At 64.2% G+C, this 21,170-nt stretch overlaps 3 protein-coding genes, 1 non-coding gene and 1 pseudogene across 11 annotated transcripts; 3 read left to right on the top strand and 2 right to left on the bottom strand.

Moving 5' to 3' along the window:
- Nucleotides 1-60: 60 nt before the first annotated feature.
- Nucleotides 61-4,523, top strand: EIF2B4 (eukaryotic translation initiation factor 2B subunit delta). Of its 2 annotated transcripts, none has more exons than XM_039569980.1 (13): nucleotides 61-142; nucleotides 215-258; nucleotides 333-470; nucleotides 744-975; nucleotides 1,178-1,260; nucleotides 1,437-1,528; nucleotides 1,886-2,000; nucleotides 2,309-2,385; nucleotides 2,564-2,666; nucleotides 2,862-2,989; nucleotides 3,621-3,801; nucleotides 3,879-4,059; nucleotides 4,282-4,523. In XM_039569980.1, the coding sequence occupies exons 1-13, from the start codon at nucleotides 127-129 to the stop codon at nucleotides 4,479-4,481; spliced, it is 1,590 nt and encodes a 529-aa protein (XP_039425914.1). In that variant the 5' UTR covers nucleotides 61-126; the 3' UTR covers nucleotides 4,482-4,523. The 2 variants fall into 2 exon arrangements, with proteins under 2 accessions (XP_039425914.1, XP_039425913.1); XM_039569979.1 differs by having other exon boundaries at nucleotides 79-142; nucleotides 766-975.
- Nucleotides 4,524-5,157: 634 nt separating this feature from the next.
- LOC120411817 lies at nucleotides 5,158-5,311 on the top strand (annotated as a pseudogene).
- Nucleotides 5,312-6,354: 1,043 nt separating this feature from the next.
- Nucleotides 6,355-6,518, bottom strand: LOC120411814. Its single transcript, XR_005604366.1, has one exon. It is a non-coding gene; the product is annotated as a U1 spliceosomal RNA (small nuclear RNA).
- Nucleotides 6,519-6,814: 296 nt separating this feature from the next.
- On the top strand, nucleotides 6,815-16,229 carry GTF3C2 (general transcription factor IIIC subunit 2). Of its 4 annotated transcripts, XM_010391890.3 has the most exons (18): nucleotides 6,816-6,998; nucleotides 7,141-7,456; nucleotides 8,283-8,595; nucleotides 9,011-9,105; nucleotides 9,395-9,472; nucleotides 9,757-9,855; nucleotides 10,113-10,340; nucleotides 10,563-10,674; nucleotides 10,760-10,877; nucleotides 12,646-12,677; nucleotides 12,881-13,010; nucleotides 13,518-13,662; nucleotides 13,918-14,079; nucleotides 14,523-14,610; nucleotides 14,746-14,874; nucleotides 15,034-15,165; nucleotides 15,365-15,472; nucleotides 15,587-16,229. In XM_010391890.3, exons 1-18 carry the CDS (start codon nucleotides 6,866-6,868, stop codon nucleotides 15,791-15,793), a joined length of 2,625 nt encoding a protein of 874 aa, XP_010390192.3. In that variant the 5' UTR covers nucleotides 6,816-6,865; the 3' UTR covers nucleotides 15,794-16,229. The 4 variants fall into 4 exon arrangements, with proteins under 4 accessions (XP_039425623.1, XP_039425625.1, XP_010390192.3 ...); XM_039569688.1 differs by lacking the exon at nucleotides 9,757-9,855; XM_039569689.1 differs by lacking the exons at nucleotides 15,365-15,472; nucleotides 15,587-16,229 and having other exon boundaries at nucleotides 6,815-6,998; nucleotides 15,066-15,156.
- Nucleotides 16,230-16,343: 114 nt separating this feature from the next.
- LOC104684512 (zinc transporter 3) lies at nucleotides 16,344-20,304 on the bottom strand. Of its 4 annotated transcripts, none has more exons than XM_039570123.1 (8): nucleotides 20,188-20,304; nucleotides 18,831-19,003; nucleotides 18,614-18,760; nucleotides 18,376-18,529; nucleotides 17,726-17,930; nucleotides 17,509-17,614; nucleotides 17,048-17,182; nucleotides 16,344-16,969 (listed from the first exon to the last, which is right to left on the bottom strand). In XM_039570123.1, the coding sequence occupies exons 1-8, from the start codon at nucleotides 20,268-20,270 to the stop codon at nucleotides 16,824-16,826; spliced, it is 1,149 nt and encodes a 382-aa protein (XP_039426057.1). In that variant the 5' UTR covers nucleotides 20,271-20,304; the 3' UTR covers nucleotides 16,344-16,823. The 4 variants fall into 4 exon arrangements, with proteins under 4 accessions (XP_039426057.1, XP_039426055.1, XP_039426059.1 ...); XM_039570124.1 differs by having other exon boundaries at nucleotides 16,863-16,969; nucleotides 17,048-17,195; XM_039570121.1 differs by having other exon boundaries at nucleotides 17,509-17,930.
- Between the last annotated feature and the right edge of the window lie 866 nt (nucleotides 20,305-21,170).

The following is a 21,170-nucleotide window of genomic DNA, read 5'->3' as shown; positions in this document are numbered from 1 at the left end:
CGGGAGGGACCGGCCCCGCACCGGGGAGTGACGTCATCCGCGTCGGGCAGAGGGCCCGAGCGTCACGGCGGGTCCCGCGGAGCTGTGCGGCCGGCAGGGGGCGCTGAAGGCGGGCCCAGCGGCGCCATGGCGGAGCGGGAGGGTGAGTGCGGGACGGGACACGGGACCGGCACCGCCACCAGACCCGGCCCCGCTCACGCTCCCATCATTCTAGGTAAGAACCCCGAGGGAGCTGCGCCAGTGCCGACGGGACAGCAGGTGAGCGGGGCCGGGGCTGGTGTGAGGCCGGGGCTGGGGAGGGGTCGGGGCCGCCTGACGGTGTGTGCTCACAGGCCCCGGAGCTCTCCCGGGAGGAGAAGCTGCAGCTGCGGAAGGAGAAGAAGCAGCAGAAGAAGAAGAAGAGGAACGAGAAAGGGCCGTCGGCCGAGCCCGCGGAGCTGGGTGCGCCCCCGAGCCGGGGCAGCCGCGGGGTGAGCGCCGCCGTCCCCGCAGAGCCCCGAGCGGGGCAGCGCTGGGCCGGAGCCGCGGGTGTGTCGGGCCGGCAGCGCCCGGAGCCGGGAGTATCTTCCGGCGGGACCCCGGGGTGTACCCCCCCGCTCCGTGCCCCAGTTCGGGCCCTCGGACACCCGCGTTGCCGTAGCGCGGGGATGAGGGTGTGGAGCCTCTCCAGGGCACAGAGGGACCCTCCCTGCCGCGGGCTGCCCCTCGCGCTGGGCTGCATCTCCCGGCGAGGCTGGGCACAGACTCCCCCTTCCTCCCCCGCAGCAGCTGTTCAGCCCACGTCCCCCCCTGCCTCGGCTGATGGCCCCGGTGACGGCGAGAAACCCACGGGGGGCAAGAGCAAAGCAGAGCTTCGAGCCGAGCGCCGGGCCAAGCAGGAGGCTGAGCGGGCCCAGAAGCAGGCCAGGAAGGCAGAGCTGAGCCAGGCAGCCACGACGGCCAAGCCCCGGCAGAGCCCCACCGAGCCCCAGTCCAGTAAGGCTGTCATCACCACGGGGTGCAGAGGGTGGGTGAGTGGGATGGAAGGGTCTGGGGTGGGCGCAGGCAGAGGATGCCCACGTGATGCATCCACGGTCTGGGTTCTGCCTGTCCCTGGGTGCTGCCTCTCCCTGCTCTGCCTTCCCTGAATTTGGGGGTGCACCAAAGCAGCTTGGCCTCACCTCAGCTGTCCTCACAGTGGTGAAGCGGCTGCCAGAGCATGTGCAGGTGGATGACCCTGCTGCCCAGAGGAAATTGGCCAAGAAGCTGGAGCGGCAGCAGGTAGGAGGAGGACTGGGCGACAGGCTGCACACCCGGGGCAGCTGTGCTGTAGAGGGCCTGGGCAGGCCCATGGTGGGCAGAGGGAAACTTTGCATGCCCTGAACAAGTGCTGGGTATGACTGGTGGCCCTGGAATGAGCAGAGCACTGGGTGAGCCATCACAACACTCGGCTGCAGGTACCTCTGAGGCAGGACTATGGCACCAAGGTCAACCTGTTCTCCCACCTCCACCAGTACAGCCGGAAGAAGCCACTGACACAGCAGATGAGGTACAAGGCCTCCCCAGCCCAGGTCTCTGGCAATGCTGGGCTCTGCTTTGGCTGGCCTGGCTGCAGAATGGCTCTGGAGGAGGGTTGTCATAGTCCTGCACGTGGGATACACCTGATGGAGTGGTGGGGGGACGTTTTGCTCGCTTTGGGGAGTGACAGTAGGGGCAGCCCAATGTCTTTGCTGTCAGGTGAGTGCAGGGCCACAGAAAAAGGGGCTGTGGGGTGAGCCTGGCTCCTCAGGTTACCGCCAGTTCCCTTCCTGGGACGTCCCTCAGGTTGTTGGGCTGGGGCTCATCAATGGGTTGAGTGTTTTGGGCTGCAGAGGTGCTGACAGCTCCTTCCCACTGGTCCCTGCAGCATCCCCTCCACAGTGATCCACCCAGCAGTGGTACGCCTCGGCCTCCAGTACTCTCAGGGCATCATCAATGGCTCCAACGCCCGCTGCATCGCACTGCTGGAAGTCTTCAAACAGGTACCTGAGCAGCTACCTGGCAGCAAGGGACATTGTGCTGGGTGCAGGTGTGTGTTCCTGTTCCCTGACTACTGAGGCTGTGTCTGTGGTCAGTCATCATCAGCCTCTTCCTTTGGATCATGCCGGGGTGGGGTCCTTTTCTGGCACTACCACTGCTGTTTTGAGTCCTTGGAGCAACCTTGGCCCCTCCAGGTAGTGTGTCAAGCTGTGCAGGACATGTGTATCTCGACTGCAGCCTGTCAGGCAGGGTGCTTGCATACCCTACCGTGAGGTGCCCTGAGGTCATACTCCCTTTCTACTTGTCTCAGCTGATCCGGGATTACTCCACTCCCCCCAATGAGGAGCTGTCACGAGACTTGGTGGCCAAGCTGAAGCCGCATATCAGGTGAGGGCTCCCAATGTCAGAGCAGAGGGCCCAAAGCTCCACAGAGTGTGGTCTGTTGTTCATGTCTGTGGGTCCAAACTTTGGCTGACTTTCCCAGGGTTCTGCCTTCCTGCCCACCCTCCCTCTCCCTGTCTTGGCCCTCCAGGCTTCTTTGGAGCTAAGTCCATTCCTTCTGCAGTTTCCTCAACCAGTGCCGGCCACTCTCAGCCAGCATGGGCAATGCCATCAAGTTCCTCAAGAAGGAGATATCATGCCTGCCTGACACCCTGAGAGAGGAGGAGGTGAGTGGCCTTGCTGAGTAGCAGGCTCCAGGCCCTGGGTGAAGGAGCTGAGCAGGGATGGGATACGGACTGGGAACAGTGCTGCAGTGGAGTTGAAAGCTTGTTACCAAGGGAAAGAGTCTGATCCCCACCTGGCCCAAATCAGGGAGTTGCAGAGAGCAAGAAAGTCTGTATGTGATGTCTGTCTGTCCCCAGGCAAAGGAGAAGCTCCAGGACATGATCGACAAATACCTGCGAGAGAAGATTGTCCTGGCAGCTGAGGCCATCTCAAGGTCTGCCTTTGAGAAGATCAATGACCATGACGTGATACTGGTATATGGATGGTGAGCACAGAGCGCAGGCAGCCGATCCAGCGGGTAGGAGGGGGGAATGGAACAGCATGGGGGGTGAGGCTGTGATGGTCCTGCACAGGGTGCAGCACTGTCCTACCTGGTATGTCTGAAGTTGGGTTCCAAGAACCCCAGAGTCACAGCTCCCTTCACCCAGGGCACTTACAGAACAGCCAGGGTTGTTCACTGGATTTTAAGCAAACTGCAACAAAGTCACATGTCGGGAAGCAAAAATATGGAAGTTTGTGTCCCAGGAAGTAGAGGTGGGGAAAAGAACCAGAGATTGCTGAAGCAAGAGTCCAGATATGATATGTATCCTAGGCAGAGGAAGGAGCAGGGGCAGGAGGCCAATGCAGGCCTGGAGTGTTGTGAGAGGGAAACTGGGAGAGGGTGTGGAGTGGCAGAGTCCCTTGTGGTGGTCAGTGCTGCTTCCAGGGAGAGCTGAGACATCCATCACCTTTCCCAGGGGTGCTTCCTTGTGCAGAGACAGGGAGACAGGCCCTGGGAGCCATCATGGCAGGAGGGTCCTGGAAGGGGCAGCACTCATGAGGATGAGGGTGGATATCGTGGCCAGGCAGGAGCCTGGTCTGATGGGACAGAGCAGCTCCTGACTGGCGCCCATCAGCTCCTCCCTGGTGAACCGCACACTGTGCGACGCCCACGCCAAGAAGGGCCGCGCATTCCGCGTGATCGTGGTGGACAGCCGGCCACGCCTGGAGGGGCGGGAGACGCTGCGCCGCCTGGTACGGAAGGGCATCCACTGCACCTACGTGATGATCAACGCCATCTCCTATGTGTTGCCTGAGGTGAGGGGCTGTGCCGAGGGCGAGGGAGGTTGCAGTGTGATTGAAGGTGCTGACAGATCCCTGTGCTTCTCTGACAGGTGTCCAAAGTGCTGCTGGGAGCCCATGCACTCCTCGCCAATGGCTCTGTCATGTCCCGGGTGGGGACATCGCAGATCGCACTGGTCTCCAAGGCCTACAACGTGCCCGTCCTGGTCTGCTGCGAGACCTACAAGTTCTGCGAGCGGGTGCAGACAGATTCTTTTGTCTCCAATGAGCTGGGTATGGCTTCTGTCCCCTTCCTCCCACCTGGGCCCTTCTCTTCCACTCCCTGCTGTGGACCCTGACAGGCTGCTCTGCCCTGCCATCCCTCTTCCTGGGCAAGGGGCCACCACTTGCAGGCAGAGGCACCTAGCAGGCGGTGGTGGTGTGTGCTGCTCCAGGGGCAGGGTGGAGAGGTGCTGTCCCTCCTCCTGATTCTGATGGCTTCTCCGCTCTCTGCAGATGACCCTGATGACCTGATTGTGCTCCGGAAGGGCCAGGCCCAGCTTGGGGGCTGGGCAGAGAACAAGTCCCTACGCCTTCTCAACCTGGTCTATGATGTGACGCCCCCAGACCTGGTGGATTTGGTCATCACAGACTTGGGCATGATCCCATGCACCTCAGTGCCTGTGGTCCTGCGTGTTAAGAATGTGGATCAATAGTCAGGGCAGCTGCATGGATGCTAATAAACCAGGCCCCCAGTACTCTGTGTGTGCCATCTGTGGTGCGGCAGAGTCATGGCACTCGTGTCATCCATGTCACCACTGGCACAGCTCTGCACCTTCGCTGGGGCCTCTCCTCCCACTCCAGGCTGCAGCAAGGACGGGTCTTCCCTGTCCCTAGGCCCCTCCTCTGGGAAAACGGTGACAGTGTGGTGATGGCCTCTGGCTTACCCTCCTCGGAGATTCGGTGACACTCGGGCGGTGCTTCTAGCAAGACCCCCGAGCTGCGATGGTGGGGGACAGCCCGGGTCCCTCTGGCCGTGGCCTCTGGCACCAGCCGCGGAGAGGGCCCTTCCCCGGGGCCCGGCCGGGCGGTACGCGGTGCCCGGGGCGCTGGGGCCGCGGGCATGCGCGGCCGGTGCTGCCCCACGGCCCGAGCGGGACCCGCGCGTGGCTCCCGGGCCGGCGGGGGCGGGGCCTGCCGCGAGGGGGCGGGGCCATGCAAATCACACCGCCGCCTTCCCAGCCGCTCTGCTGAGGCAGGGGTGGGGTTCGGCAGAGCCCTCAGGGGGCGTGTCCATGCAAATGAGGCGGCGCAGCGCGGCATGCCGGGACACAGCCCGCGCGGAGGCGCCGCTGCCGTCGCGGAGCGGGGCCGTGCGGGAGCCGCAGTCGCGCACCTACCGCGCAGGGGAGAAACTGCTGCCAGGCTGCCCCGGGTCGGGGGTGGTTTCCTGCACTCCGGCTGTGCCGACCCCTGCGGCATCCCCAAATGCAGTGAGCTCGGCTGCATCATTTATGGTAGGGGAGATTGTGTTCGCGTTCTCCCTGATTTCGTTGTTTGGAGGAGGAGTTGTTGTCAGGCTTAGCTGCAGGTAGTGTGCGTGTGTTGTTTCTCGTTATTCCCAATTGCAGCCGATATTCCTGAAACCATCTTTCTCCACTTTCTTCCCGCACTGATGTGCTATCGCTTGCCAGGATCGGCTGCAGGCGCGGCAGCAGTGTTGCTAGCCCGACTCCAGGCGGCCTCGGCGCCCGGTCCCGGCCCCATCTCTCACGTGCGGAAGGGGCCCAGCCTGGCCTCTCCCGGCTCCAGCCCGAGGGCCGAGAAGCGCCTCCGGCCCGACTGTGCGCTCGGACTGCGGTGGGACGGCAAGACTCGGGTTAGGGTCCCGGCCCGCACACCGACCTCGCGGGAGGGACGGACGGGGGCAGAGACTTTGTCCAACTCGGGATGCGTCAAATTCCCGCGCTCTGGAAGTCCGGCTGAACTCACGGACTCGACCGGGTGTGACCCGGACAGTGCTCACCGAGCGGGGCCGGCATCTCCCCGGGCCCCTTGCTCAGCGATTACCCGTTCCACCGGGGCGTTTCCCTGCTCCTGCAGACATGGCCTGGGACAGGCCGGAATCATCCCGGCTTAAAACACAGCAGTCCAGAGGCCCCCTTTAGGGATCCACTGGCCAGCTACTGCAGGGAACGGGGATATGTCTCCCGGGCACCGGCAGCGCCTGTTCGGAGAGACCGCCCCGAGATGCTCCTGAACCCCTTGCTATTCTCGAACTGCGCACCGAGAGCACGACCGGACTGCCCTCGCTGCTCTACCGCCCCGCCGGAGAATCCCGGACGCCTCGCGGATCGCCCCCTACACCCGCGCTCCCAGATCCCACAGCTCCCGCGTCCCTCGCCCCATCCTCGATGCAGCGCCGGGCTGTCCATTGTGCTCTCACCCTCAGCGCCAGCAATGCCCGCGACCACCCTGGTCTGAGGGTCCGCTCCGCTCGACGTAGGATGGTACTACGGTAGGGAAGGTAGTGCCACGAACACCTCACAGCTTAGTAATTCTGCAACATCTATCGTTAAACCGCCAAACCAGGGGAGAGCGCGAACGCAGTCCCCCACTACCACAAATTATGCAGTCGAGTTTCCCGCATTTGGGGAAATCGCAGGGGTCAGCACACCCGGAGTGCAAGGGATGAGCCTCGCCCTGGGAAAACCACCTGCCTGATCATGGTGTCTCCCCTGCCAGGTAAGTATGAGATACCAACCCCCCCGCCCGCACGCCCCGCCCGCCGCACGCCCCCACAGCACACGGCCACCCCGACACCAGCCCCGCCCCGAACCGGCCCCGCGCTGCGCCGCGGCCCGCAAGGCCCGGCCCGCGCAGCGCCCGCGGACGCGCGAGGGCGGCGGCGCCCGTGCGCGGGCTGTGTCCCAGCATGCCGCGCGGCGCTGCCTCATTTGCATGGACACGCCCCGTTAGCCCGGCTCATGGCCCGCCCACACTCGTCGCGTCCTTGTGGCGTCATCGTTCGGGCCAGCCCTGGTTCCGGTTCCGGCTGGTGGCGCGGCCCGCAGCGGGGCGGCGGCTCCGCGACCCCCCGATGGCGTCGAGCGCCGCCCGCGGGCCGCCGTGCCGGGAACGGAGTCTCCGGGAGCGGCCGGGACGACGATCGGGTTCTGCTGGGCGGAGTCGGAGCCGTAGTGGGGAGCGGGAGGGTGAACAGAGAGTACTCCGTATGTACCGGGGGTGGACTGGGCGAGGCGGGGGTGCTCCCCAGGGTACGAGGGGGTGCCACCGTACCCGGTGCTGCGGGACACCGAGTCATGCCAAGGGATCTTGCTGCGTTCTGGTGCTAATTCCGGTGTTTTGGGGCAGGGGAAGAGCTGCCGGCGGGAGATCTGGACTGCGAGGATGAAAGAGAAGCTGCCAAGTCCCCAAAAAAACCTGTGCGGCCCCAAGTCAGTCCCGGCGGGGCGGTGGAGGGGCGCGGCGAGAGCTCCGCGAACGGGGCGGTGCCATCCCCGAGGGCTGCCGGGAAGCGCGGCAGGAAGGGCAAGGCCGAGGTGTTGCTGTTGGAGCTGTCCCAGGCCCCGGAGCCCATCCGGATGCAAAAGGTGCTGGGGAGCAGCGAGGAGGGGGACGGCCTTGAGACTCCTCGGGGCGGGCGGCCCAAGAGGAAGGCGGCCAAAGTGTAAGTGATGGTGACACTCGGAGCCTGGGGGCACCTGTGCTCTAGAGACACGTGGGAGCGCTGGGAATGTTCAGCCTGGAAAAGGCTCCAGGGAGACCTTAGAGCCTCTTCTGGTGCCTAAAGGGGCACCAAAAAAGCTGGAGAGGACCTTTGGACAAGGGCCTGTAGGGACAGAACACAGGGGAATGGCTTCCCACTGCCAGAGTTAGATGGGATATTGGGAAGGAATCCTCCCCTCTGACGGTGGGGAGGCCCTGGCACAGGCTGCCCAGAGAAGCTGTGGTTCCCCGTCCCTGGCAGTGTCCAAGGCCAGGTTGGATGGGCCTTGGAGCACCCTGGTCTAGTGGAAGGTGTCCCTGCCCATGGCAGGGGGTTGGAACTGGATGAGCTTTAAAGTGTCTTTCAACCCAAACCATTCCCTGATTCCATGAGCTTTGTCTCCCCAGAGAGTCTCAGTGTCTTTCCTGTAGGACTTTGTCCCATGTTGGTGGGATGTACTGATTCTTCACAGACCAATCCTTTCCCAGTTTAGGGAATGCGTTTGGATCCAGGAGTCCCAGGCAGGGGGCAGCAGCTGCCCGAGGCAGGAGGAATTCCCTTGGTTCCTGACAGAGCAGGAGGAGCTTATTGGTGGTAGCAGGGCAAGCTCCAGGGAGTTTGGGGTGGGGGGGAAGCTATGTGCTCAGGGCCTCTGGCACAGCTGGAGCAGATCCACTGCCCAGACCATGGGCTGGAGGGTGCATCCACCGAGTCTTGGAGGGAGGGAGGCTGGCCCACCCCTGTGTCATCCTGCCACTCACCTCCAGGCTCCGCTCTGGTGTCCCAGGGCCTTGCTGTACCTGCAGGAGCTGGCCGAGGAGCTGATGTCTGCGTGCCAGCCCCCTGCTCCAGCCGAGGGGGCACCGGAGCTGGAGCCTGAGCATGTCCAGAGGAAGCGCCGGAGCCGGAGGAGGAAGGAGGAGGACACAGACAGCGATGACCCCACACGAGACGCTGACTTCGTGCCCTCGCAGGAGGTGCTGCAGGCAGAAGAGGAGGAGGAGGAGGAGGAGGAGGGCAGCGATACCCTGCTCAGTGAGGCGTCAGAGCCAGAGCTGGAGGCACCTCGAGGGCACAGCGGGAGGACAGCGGCCACAGGGGTGAGGGCAGGGGCTCTGCCTGGGCCCCTTCTTGCCTGTGTCCCAGCACCAACAGCTGCAGATGCTTCTGCTGTCCCACAGTGTCCCTGCTGCCAGGGCAGAACAACTGGGATGGGGGTGGCACAGGGCCGGAGGCAGCTCTGGGTGAGAGCCAGTGGAGATGGGAGCAGGGACAGGTCTTCTGGGAGAGAAGCAGGGCCTGTGCTCCTGCTGGAGCAGTGGGAGGTAGAGGCAGGTCCTGAAGGGGTCCTGGCCTCCTGGAAGTTCCCATAGTGGGGCTGTATGTCTTTAGCCCAATGTGGTATGTTGATAGTGGCTGGGGAGAGCTCTGTTCTCGGGGGCTGTGGTGGTTCCCTTTGGGACAGGTGAGTCCCCCAGGGCTCAGGGCTTGCTCTGAGTCTGCTCTTGTGCCCAGAGATCCAAGCCCCAGTGCCGAGGCCTCGCTCCCAATGGCTTCCACAACTCCATCATGGCCCCAGTGGAGAAGAGCTCCAGCCTTACCTGCAGCCTGTGAGTGGGGGCTTGGGGTGCTCGAGGGTCAGGGGGCTACAGGGAGCAGTGAGTGTATGTGTCCTGGTAGCATCACTGGCACAGATACAAGGGAATGTCGATATTCCGCTGGGATGGGGCACAGTTGGGTCGGGGGGGTTGCAAAGGGCAGGGGCTGTGCTGCAGAAGGGGAGGCTGTGCCACAGGATGCGGGTACAGGGTGCTGCTCATGCCATGGGAGGGGATGTGAGGAGGGGATGCTGGACGTGCCAGGTGCAGGGCCATGGCTGAGATTTGGCATGCACTGCAGGCGGGAGCAGAAGCACTCGCAGTGGGAGTTCCCTGACTGGATCCCGGTGGCACACAGATGGATGTGTCTCTCTGACAGGTACCATGGGACCAGGGAGGGAGCAGACCCAGAGAAAACGTGGGGCAGTTTCTGGGGTGAGCAGTGTCTGGGGTGAGCAAGGGCATGGGGGGGCTGTGCTCCCACACCCCTTTATGTGTCTGCAGTGGGCTTTGGGAGTCTCTTGGGTTTGGCTGTGGAGCCACGTGGCCAGCAGCAGGGCCTGTCAGGCCGTGTGGAGGCTGGGATGGTGCTGGGGCATGGGGCTGTGCTGGGGTGATTGGGTGAGGGGTGGGGAGACCTCCTCTCACCTTCTGCCTGCACAGCGAGGCTGCCCCGTACCTGCCGGCAGAGGAGAAGTCTCCCCTCTTCTCCATTCAGCGTGAAGGCATCAAGGACGATGGTGCCTTGTACAGGTTAAACAGGTGTGTGATGGGGTGTCCCCAGGCCCAGCAGGGTGTTGGCTGTCAGGCTGTGCCCTGCCTGTCGTGGCAGTGGCTGTCAGGTTGTCCCCAGGCCCAGCAGGACAGTGGTTGTCAGGGTGTCCTCAGGCCTGTCTGGGACCAGTGGTTACCCCCAGGGTTGCATCCATGAGTTGGGCAGCCAGCCCATACTGTGCCCTGGGGTCCCACCAGCCCCTGCCCCAGCTCTGCAGAAGCCCTCACCCCCCTCCCCCCAACAGGTTCAGCTCTCTGCAGCCCCACCCAGAGCGCCTGGATGTCTCCTTCTTCGTGGGTGGCCCAGTGTGGGCGATGGAGTGGTGCCCAACCCCAGAGGGCTCTGCAGCCCCACAGTATGTGGCCGTGTCCTGCCACAGGAGCATGGAGGAGACGCACAGTGTGTCTGGGCTTCACTCAGGCCCTGCACTCCTGCAGCTCTGGGGCCTGGGTGTGCTGCAGACGGAGCCGGGGTGAGTGGCCAGGCCTGGGGCTGGGGCTGGGGCCTGCCCAGATCTTTTGTCCCTCTGTGGCTGAGTGGGTGGTGAGACTTGGACTTTCCCAGAGCCACCAGCCACAGCCTGAACCCCAAGGAGGCTGTGTTGGTGGCCAGCTCTGCTGGTGGTGTACACTGGTGTGTATTGGAGCTGCTGGGCACCAGCTGCCATGTTCCTCATGGCCGAACATGCCCACAGCTCTCCCAACAAAGCCAGGCTGGCCTATGCCATCGCTGCTGACTACGGCTGTGTGTGGGACATGAAGTTCTGCCCCAGTGGTGCCTGGGAGCCACCCACCACAGCCCGGACGGTGAGTGCTGCTCAGGGGCTGCCCTTGGGTTCCCCAAGGGTCCGGAGGGGTGACCCCATGTCTGAGCCCATCTGTCCATCCCCAGCACCCACAGATGAGCCGGCTGGGTCTGCTGGCTGCCGCCTTCTCCGACGGCAGGGTGGTGGTGTATGCGCTGCCGCACCCTGGGGCCCTGCACCATGCCAAGACAACCCAGGTAAAAGGTAGGAAGAGCCACACCACCAAGCAGGGGCGTCCTGGCCCTCCTCCTGCCGTGCCAGGGTGGGGCTGCAAGCCCCAGGCTGGGCACCTCTGCCCACAGGAGCCTGCTGTGCTGGGGAGCTGCCAGCAGGACTGTGCTCCAGCCTGGGAGCTGCATGGTGGGGAGGTGAGCCCACCTGATCCCCAGGATTGGAACCCTGCTGCCCCAGCCTGGCATCTGCCACAGGTATAGTGTGGGATCTGAGGCTGCTTGTTGGGGGCCTGCTGTGAGTACTCTTGTGCCCAGAGATCCAAGCCCCAGTGCTGAGGCCCCACTTCCAATGGCTTCCACAATTCCATCATGGAATTCCAGTGGGGAAGAGCTCCAGCCTTGCCCTCAGCCTGTGAGGCTGCTTTGGTTCCATCTCAGGGACACTGCAGCCCCCTGGCTGGGATGTAGCTCCTGGGCAGCCCCCCAAAGCTGGGCACTGGGAGGAGACTCACAGCAGCATCACTGTAGCCATAGTGGGGGCAGGGTGTGGTGCAGCCACAAAGCTTGTCCCCAGCATTTCCCCATCTCCTGCTGCCAGAGCTGCTCACTCCAGCCTGGCCGAGCCGTGTGTCAGGGAGCTCTGGGCCAGCTCAGGCTAATGGTGCCTGTAATAGACTGTGCCGGAGCTGAGCGGGATTGATGGCTGGTGCGTGCTGGCGGTGGGCACTCAGCCGTGGCCGACAGCCTGCGCTTTCATGCTGACAGTGGGAAATGGGCTCCCAGCCCCGCCAGCACTTGGCTGTGCCTGTGTTGGCTGTGCCTGTGTTGGCTGTGCCTGTGTTGGCTGCGCCTGTGTTGGCTGCGCCTGTGTTGGCTGCGGGTGTCTGGGCTGCTGCCGCAGCCCCCACGTGGCACTGTGTGATGGGGGACCCACCCAGCTCCTGCCAGTGACAAGCCCAGCACATCATTGGCTGCAGCTGCTCGTACGGTCACTGCACCTCACAGCTGGGCTGGAGCACTGGTTCCCAGCCACAGGATCAGTGCCGGGCTCTGGTGACAGGCCCTGCTGGGAGCTCCCAAACTGGCATGGCTTTGCTGGCTGCCCTGGGGCACTGGGGACTTGCATCCCTGTGTTCCTGCCTGGCAGAGCTGGGGCTGGTCTCCATGCCTTATCCCAGCTGTCACAGCTGTGCCAGGGAAGAGGCACAGCTCCTCCATATGGCCCATGGCTGCCACGCTCCAGGCTGTGATGGAGAGGACAGCCCCCCCAGGGGTTAGGGACCCCAGGCCCAAGGGATGTGGGACGGGGTCCCCACAGCGCTCACGTTGGGTGTTGCTGGTGGGGGGGGATTCTCAGGTAGACAGAGCTGGTGCGTGGTGGTCCTGTGGGCATCCTACCCTGAGCTGTTGGGTGCCAGGTCTCTGCAGCCTGCCCTCCCCAGCCTGCTCTTTCCCTTCCTGGAGTGGTCACAGTTAGGTCTGGCCCATGTGTCACTGCGTTACCTTGATTTTGGTGCCAGCCGTGATGGGGCAGGAGCACATCATCTCTGCCTATGGCACATTTCAGGGGCTGCTTCCTCCAACACACAGGCAGGCCTGGCTCCTGGGGGTCCTGCTGCTGCCAGTTTGCTCCTCCACATGCTTCAGTCCCTGCTGTGCTGGGGACACTGCTCTGGGGGGACAGCAGGACAGGGACCGGGTGCCCTGGCCAGGGCCGTGAGGAGCTGCAATCTAGGCTCCAGGCAGGGAGGTCCGAGGACAGCCAATGCCTGCCCTGATCCCCTTCTGCTCTCTTCTAGATGGGTCCCTCCACAAGCACCTTATCTGCAAGGTCAGTGTCCCCTGCCATGGTGATCCCTGTCAGGGCTGGCACCCGCCGAGCCCCTCAACCGGTGCAGAGCCTGGGGAGCCAAGGCACCTGCAGAGTGTTGGAGGGGCAGAGCAGTGTCGTGCTCCCACCCCAGGCATCCCGCTCTTGGGGCATGGATGGCACCAGTGTGGGGTTGTGACCCAGGGCTCTCCCTTGGCCCCCAGGTGCAGTGCATCGCCACACTTCAGGTGGGCTCCATCCAGGCAGGTAATGCATCTGAGTGTGGGCAGTGCTTCAGTCTCTCCTGGATGCCTTCCAAGCCCCACCATCACCTGGCAGCAGGGTTTTATGATGGTGAGTCCTCCTGTGCCCTGCAGCAGCACTCAGGGAGCAGCCCTCACCCTGGCAGAGACACTGGAGCCTTGTTCTCAGCCTCAGCTGGTGCTGGAACGTCTGCCCATCCCTGGGTCAGGGGAAGGCTTCTCTGGGCTGGCTGTTGTCATTCTCATGTACCTCCAGGCTGGTCACTGGTTGTCCCTGTCTGTGGCTCTGGCCTTACCCACATCTGTTGAACTTGCCTGGATGGAATTTTCTGCTAGGCTTCCAGTGATCCACAGCTCTGTGCTGTGTTGCCAGCACCTGCTACCATGCTGTCTGCTTGGAGCCCCAGCTCCAGCCTGGCCACCATGTCCCAGCCTGTGCTGCTGCTGTGTCCTGCCACTGTCCTGTCCCACTCTCAGCCCCAGCTCCAGCTTGGCTGCTGTGTTCTGCAGCTCCTGCAGCCCTGCCTGTGCTGCTGCTGGTCCCCGGTGAAGCACCTGTGCCACTGGCAGTGCCTCATGGACACAAGTCTCTCCACAGGCACTGTGGCAGTGTGGAACCTGCTCACCAAATCCCTGCTGCAGTGCGTGCAGCAGCCTGACGCCTCCCTCAAGCTCTACCCTTTCCGGTGCTTTCTAGCCCATGACCACGCAGTCCGGAGCATTGAGTGGTGCAAGGCTGATAGGTAAGGGCAGGAGCAGGCACAGGTACTGCCAGGAGAGGGGCTCCCTCCTGCAGGAGAAGCTCCTTTGTCAAGAAGGGCTCGGGAGGCTATGGTGTCATTGGCACCTGGTTCTCTGCAGCACTGGGGAGGTTGGGTTGGGCTTTCCACGGTGAGGGCAGTTGAGCCACTGCAGGACTGGAGCCACTTGCTCCCCGTGGCAGGGCAGGGCACAGCTCCATGCTGGGCTCTCAGTACTGCCTTTCTCCTGGTTCTCAGCAACTTCCTGGTCACGGTAGGCAGCGATCGCAAGATCAAGTTCTGGGACCTGCGGCGGCTCTACGAGCCCATCAACAGCATCAAGCGGTTCCTGAGCACTGAGGTGGCCTGGCTGCTGCCCTACAATGGCATCACTGTGGCCCAGGACAACTGCTACGCCTCGTGAGTGCTGGGGGCCAGTCCTGCTGCCGGGGCCTGGTCCAGCTTCCCAGTGGCCCCTCTGGCTTCCCCCTCCCTGGGACTGTCCAGCTGTGCCATGGCAAGGGCAAGCTCTGCTTGTTTTGGGTCACACCGCAGCATCACAGTGTGATATTCCCCCCTGCCATGCCATCCTGCAGCAGAGGCAGGGTGGGCCAGGGGATGGCCTACCCCTGGACTGGGCAACAGGGGTGCTGCGGGTTTGAGGTTTGGGGTCTCAGTGAGTTCTTGGCTTCTGGGAGCTGCCTTGAGCAGCTTTGACTCTGTGACATCCTGCGAGAGCAAGAACAGCCCCCTCACCACCCTGGGCTGGTTCTGGGGGGAGGTGGGCTGTGCCTGGCTCTCACAATCCTGGTGACGGCACAGAGTCAGGCATCCCATGCCTCATTCCATCCCTTCCACCACAGGTATGGGCTCTGCGGGATCCACTACATCGATGCCGGGTACCTGGGATTCAAGGCCTATTTTGTGGCCCCTCGCAAGGGCACCGTGTGGGTAAGGGCCAGTGCAGGGCCATTCTGTCCCAGGGGGCAGGTCAGCACCAGCTGGGGCCCAGGCTTGCGGGTGGGGTGACGCTGCCTGGCTGGGGGTGGTGGGGACCCTGTGCCCTCCAGCCCTCTGTCCCTGCAGAGCATCTCTGGCTCCGACTGGCTGAACACAGTAGCTGCGGGTGACATCACTGGCGAGCTGGTGGCAGCGGTGCTCCCTGACCTGGCTGTCAACCCCCTCAATGTCAAGCGCTCCTCGGACCGCAGATTTGTAAGCAACCATTGTGCTCGGGTGGCCCAGCCCAGCACACAGGGCCAGTAGGGGTGGGGAGGGAGACCATGGGATAAGTGTCCTGGCCTCCTATCCCACTGGTCCCTGGTGGTTCCTGTATCTCTGTCCGCCCTACCCTGAGCCCCCTCTCACCCGCAGCCAGTGTACAAAGCTGACCTTCTACCCTGCAGCCCTGATGGGCCTGAGGGCACCGAGCAGGCACTGCCCAGGACCCATCGCTACAGTGAGATGATAGCCAGGAGCTACATCCGATTCCAGGACACGGACCTGGTAGGAGAGGGCAGGGGGCAGCCAGGGTCCAACCCATGAGCAGGACTTGTGGGGCTGTGGCTGGTGGTGGGGGTGGCAGGGCCAGGAGATGTTGCTGGGGCATTGGGGCAGCCCCTTCCGTCCGGCAGAGCTGAGGTCATGGTGCATGCAATGCTCCTGCCTCGGGCCCACAGCCCAAGGTGCTGCCACCACTTTCCAGCGCAGCTTCCAGAACTTCCCGAGCCGGGAGCCCATGCGCCGGATGCACATGCAGGAGCTGAAGGCAGAACTGAGCCTTGACCGCCTGCAGCTGGAGGCCCTGCATAAGGTGAGGGGGCCAGGCTGAGCCTAAGCCCCAGCCCTGCACGCAGATGGTTCTGCTTTGGGGGCCGGAGTCCCAGCGTCGCAGATCCCTCCCTTATGAACCCCTCTTTTCCCACAGGTGCGCTTCAGCCCCAACCTGGACTCACAGGGGTGGCTGGTGTCGGGCGGGCAGGCAGGCATTGTGCGGGTACACTGCCTGGCAGGGCTGGCCTCCAGCGTGGGCCACCAGCTGCTCCCAGAGTGCCGGGCCCGCTTCAGCTTCCTCTATGGGGATACATCCAGCAGCCCTGGCCCCCCCGAGGGTTCCCTGCTGCCAGCGGAGTAGGAGTGTCAATCCCTCGTGCTGCTGCCATATGCTCACCCTGGGCAGGGCCTGGGGCTGGGGCCAGCTATGCTGTCCAGGTGCTGCAGCCCCTCTCAGTGCTGCTTTCCCGATGGGTGTCTGCTGCAGGAGGGACAGCTGCTCCCAGCCATTCCCTGGGATGCTCTGAACACTTGTCCTCATCCTCGGGGCCTGAAAGGATCTGTCTGCACTGTTTGGTCTGAGCTGGGCAGGGGTGGTGGGACCTGCACATGTCCCGGGGTTGAGCTGTGGCTCTGACCCCACGGAAGTGCCCGTGGGCTGCACTAGCACGGCGCTGTGCTTGTGCTCGCCTCCATCCCCACTGTGCACCAAAGGGCAGGGAGGGGGCCAGGAGCTGTGGAGTCGCTCACATTGAGCTTGTGTTCAGCTGTGCAGAATAAACGTGGTTGGTTTTGTATGGCTGTGGTAGTGCCGGCGCCAGGGCGGGCGTGGCTGGTAGCTGTGGCTGTAGGGGTCCACCCCCAACTCCACCATTTCCCTCCCCATGCCCTTCTGTCTGCTGCACTGCTGCTGCTGCTCCAACACGTTTATTGGCAGCGCTGGCACCGCTGCTGGCACAGATGGACACCAGGGGCACAGACACGACTCAGCAGAGGGGATGGATCAGGCCCAGGCACAGCAGGATTCAGATGGAGCCCAGGCAGCAGCATGGGGGGCTGGGGCCAAGGCCAGGTCTGAGGTCCTCCATGGGGGATGTCCCTTCCTGCCAGGACAGACAGGCTCCCTGGGGAGTGGGTGGTGGGGCAGGATTCCACCTCAGAAGCTGTGGCACAGCAGGGAGTGGAAGATCCCAGGGACCCCCTGTGCTCCACAGGCCAGGCCATGTGTCCATCCCCCCTGGGACGCTGCACTGGAGTTACTGTCCCAGCTCAGGGCTCTGCAGCCGTGGGGTGGGTAGAGGGGATGTTGGGATCTGAAGCACTGCCCTGCTCTAACACAAGGAGCTGGGGCTAGGGCCAAGCCTGGCCCAATGTAGCAGCGGGTGGGGGTCTCAGGCGTGGGGGTCCTGACAGTGGGGACAGCCTGCAGTTTCCTCCTGGTGCCGCTCCACCTGTACCGTGCAGAAGGCAAAGCCAAACCTGCTCTGGAGCCGGGCAGTGACCTCCTGCAGCACCATCTCAGTGTCAGCACTGGCATCTAGGAGCAGCAGGGCAGGGGCTCGTTCCTGGCATGGCCAGTGAGAACCCCCGGCCATGCCCTGTGCGAGTCACTCACCCACAGCCACGTGCACCGACACCGCGGGGTGGCTCGGCGTCAGTGCCCAGAGATGCAGGTCGTGGACACCCCGCACCCCGCTGGACCCCAGCAGCACCTCCTTCACTGCATCGAACTCGAGGCCCTGTGGTGTCCCTGCCAGCACCACCTGGTCACAGGAGCCACCCTTGGCCCCCAGCCATAGCCCACACCTGGGTGAGAGCTCCCAGTGGAAGCCACTGGGGCTGGGGGCTTCCCCAGGGGAACCAGGCTGAGCATGGTGGCTCTGGGTGAGACAGCCTCACCTTGGAACCAATGTACCTGCCTGGGGTGGAGAGGAGGGACTGGGAGGATTCAGGTGAGGCAAGGGAAGGACAGAGGTAAGCTGCCTCATGGGCAAAGTGGTGTGGCAGCTGCAGCTCCAGGAGCTCCTGTGCCTACCCTGCACCTGTGGTCTTGCACCCCTCTCACTCACTGCTCACCTTCCATGAGGACCCTGAAGACGTCTCTGAGGATCGTGATGGTGGAGCCAAGGACAAAGACCGAGAAGAAGAGGGTGCTGATTGGGTCTGCAATCTTGCACTGGGGCTGCAGAGAGCAGGATCTCTGTGAATCTGGGGGCAGAGCCCACGTGGCACCCTGGGTGGGACTGGGAGAGCTGTTCCCACCGGCAGCACTGGGGCAGTCCAGCCCGGTCACCTTGAAGTAGATGATGGTGGCAGCCACGAGGACACTGACGCTCTGCAGCAGGTCACCCACCACGTGGACGAAGGCTGCCCGCACACTGGTGCTGCCAGGCAGGGGCCCATGGCTGGGCTGGCAGGCCACAGAGCTCTCCAGCTGCTCGTAGGCCCCTGTGCCATGGCCATGGCCAGCAGGGGCCTGGTGCAGGATGTAGGCCATGCTGGGGAGAGGAGGGCTGGCTCAATGCCACACTGACAGGACATGGGGGCCCTGCTGGCCCTGCTTGGTCAAAGGGGGCACAGGCAGTCACACTGGGTCTTGGGATGGTGGAGAGGAGTGGGGCTGGAGACGCAGCAGGGCTGGAAGGTGTGCAGGAACAGGGCAGGGGTTTGGTTATGGGGCTCGTTACAGGGCTTGGGACGTGCTGCTTGGGGACCAGGGAATGTGGGGCATGGGGGTGTAGACACAGAGACTGGAAGCCTCGAATATATGGGGGACAGGGAAGTGGGAGAGACAGCGCCTGCGGACACAAGGCTGGCACACAGAGACATAAGGTGACCTGGGGGCACAGTTGGGGTTCTTGGGGTTCCAGAGGCATAGGTGGGGCAGGACTCAAGCTGATGGTACACAGGGACCATGGCTGAGTAGCCCCACGTGGGACATACACCAGATTGACGCCGACAGCGCAGGCGGATGTGGCCAGCATGGCTCGTGCCTCGATCTCGTAGTCATTGCTGATGATGCGGGCGGCCGCCAGATAGACGAGGGCTGCGGTCACAACCCAGATGGAGAGGACAGAGGCCAGCGCACCCAGTGTCTCTGTGAGATGGGACGGACCCATTAGTACCCACCCTGGCCATGGAGGTCCCATGGAGTCCCACAGGGCCGTGCCCCTCAGCTCACCAGAGCGGTGCCAGCCAAAGGTCATGGTCTTGGTGGGCGAACGGTTGGAGACCCAGAGGGAGAAGAGGCTGACAGACATGCTGCCCATGTCTGTCAGCAGGTGGGCTGCATCCGTCATGATGGCCAGGCTGTGTGCCAGGTACCCACCTGTGGGCACAGAGCAGCTGGCACCCCACGCCCTGCCGGCAGCCCCCCACCCTGGCCCAGCCCCCATTACCTATCACCTCCCCGACCATGAAGAGGCAGCAGACAGCACAGGCAACACTCAGCTGCTGGTGGGCCTGGAGCCTGCCCTGCCCAGGGCTGGGGGTTGGGGGACTGCAGCAGCAGTGGGGAGCTGGAACTGGGGGGCCCGGCAGTGCTGAAGGATCTTGAGAGCCTGTGAAGAGACTAGGGGCGGGGGTCACTGCCGGCAACACCGGGTCTGGTGTTCCTGCCCAGAACCCCCGAGGGTCCTGCTACTGCCCAGTGGTATGCAGCCAGGCAGCCGGTGGGGCACCTGCAGAACCCCCCCCAGCGGGACGAGCAGCCACGGGACCGGCAGCAGCAGCAGGAGGCGGTGGCACGGGGCTCCCACCGGAATCGGAGCCGGGAGCGGTGCGGGTACCCGCGGGGAGGTGCTGCTGGTGGGAGCGAGGTGTTGCACCTGGGGCCGGGCTGCGGGACGGGCCACCGGTGCGGAGACGTGAGGCGTGGGGAAGGGGCGGCGAGGGCCGAGGTGCTGGTGCGTGGGGCAGCAGTGCGGGATGGGGGACGGACAGCCCACCGGGAGGGGGACTAATGGATGGACGGTACCGGTGTGGGCGGGTGATGGATGGATGGTACCGGTGCGTAGGTGACGCTTGGGCACCGATAGGTGCTGGACGGACACCCGAGGGGGGAGCGGGGATGGCGCACGGTCGGGCGGGTTCCGCTTGAGCGGAGGTGCCGGTGTCAGGGTGAGCGTGCCGGTGGCGGGGTGACGGTGCAAGAGGCGGACAGTCAGGGCTGGTGCGGGGACTGCGGAGCTGCCGATGTTCGTGTCGGATGGATGAAGGCACGGGGGCGGGCGGGGAGGGACGTGCCGGGGGTGCCGGTGTCGGGTGGGGGGTGGGAGTTGGGCGGTGCGCGACGTGCCGTGGGCTTGCGGGTGCCGGGGGAGCTGAGGGCGATGGGGGCGATGGAGGTGCCAGGGGTGATGGGGGAGCAGGTACCGGCCGTGCGGGTGCAAGAGGACCGAGGGCTGCAGATGCGGCGGATAATGGAGGTGGCGGTGCGAGGAATTGCCGGGGGCCCTGGGAGGGGATGGGGTGCCGGGGGTGGTGGTGCCGGGGTAATGGGGGCGCCGATGATGGAGGTGTTAGTGCCGGTAATGGGGTTGTCGGGACGATGGTGTGCCGGTGGTGATGGAAGTGCCGGTGGTGATTGGAGTGTCGGAAGTGCCGGGGCAATGGGGGTGCCCGTGATGGTGGTGCCCGTGATGGAAGTGCTGATGCTGTCGGTGCCGGCGGCGCCGGTGATGGAGTTGTGCTGGCGGTGGTGGGGGTGCCGGGGTGATGGGATGCCGGGGTGATGGGTGCCAGTGCCGGCGGTACCTCTTGAGGCGCAGGCTGCCGTCGGCGCGGCCGCCCCGCGGGCTGACCAGGCGGGCGCTCTCGGTGCCGGTCGGGGGCTCCATCCCGGGCGCGAGCGGCACCGCGGGCACCGGCACCGCTGAGCCCCGCCCCTGCCGTGGCTCCGCCCCCACCCGCCGGGTCCCGCCCCACGAGGGGGTGGCCGGGTGGTACCGCCCGCGGGTGCCGCTGTTCCGGGCTCTGGGAAGGGGCGTCCGGGGGGGTGCACGGGGCAGCTCGGGTGTTGCGGTCCAATGGCAAATCCAGTGTTTGCTCCAGGCAAATCCGTGTGATACGTGGGAGCTGTGTGTAAGGGGCGCTGCTTTCACGGGGGCAGCTCTTTGGGGGCAGGGCTCAGCCTCACCTCTTGTCCCTGGGCAGGTGATGACACAACTGATCCTGAAAGCCGTCTGAGCACGGGAAGGACACGAAGGGAGCTGAAGAGAAGCCGGCATGGTGTCACCGACGGAGATCGTGCCTGACCGTCCCGATCACCTTCCGCGGTGAAATGCCGAGCCCGGTGCACGAGGGGAGTGCACGGGATAGTGTCTGCCCAGGCTACAGGAAGACTTTTGACGCTGTACCCCATGGGATCCTCCGAGAGAAGTTGTGGGAGTATGGGCTGGATGAGCCGAGAGGGGCTGCACTGAACAGGGGCGGTATGGCCGAGCCCAGAGCAGGGCGTTCCGCGGCCAGTAACGACCAGTGAGCCCCGGGGTTAGTACTGGGTCCAGTCCCGTCTAACACCGCCATTAGAGACCTGGAGGCCACGCAGAGCACCCTCAGCACGGTGACAGATGACACCGAGCGGGGAGAGGTGGCTTCACCCGGCGGGTCGTGCTGCTCCGTGGTGCGGAGGGATCCAGGATGGGCTGCAGAGACAGGGGGCAGGAGCCTGGGGAGGGTCAGCACGGGGCAGTGCTGGGTCCTGACCTGGGAGGAACAGCCTCAGGACGGGCTGGGGG

The sequence above is a fragment of the Corvus cornix genome, chromosome 3, assembly GCF_000738735.6.
Source record: "Corvus cornix cornix isolate S_Up_H32 chromosome 3, ASM73873v5, whole genome shotgun sequence".
Classification (NCBI taxonomy): Eukaryota; Metazoa; Chordata; class Aves; order Passeriformes; family Corvidae; genus Corvus; species Corvus cornix.
The sequence above is the reverse complement of the archived record's forward strand: the minus strand, read 5'-3'. Positions and strand labels throughout refer to the sequence as shown.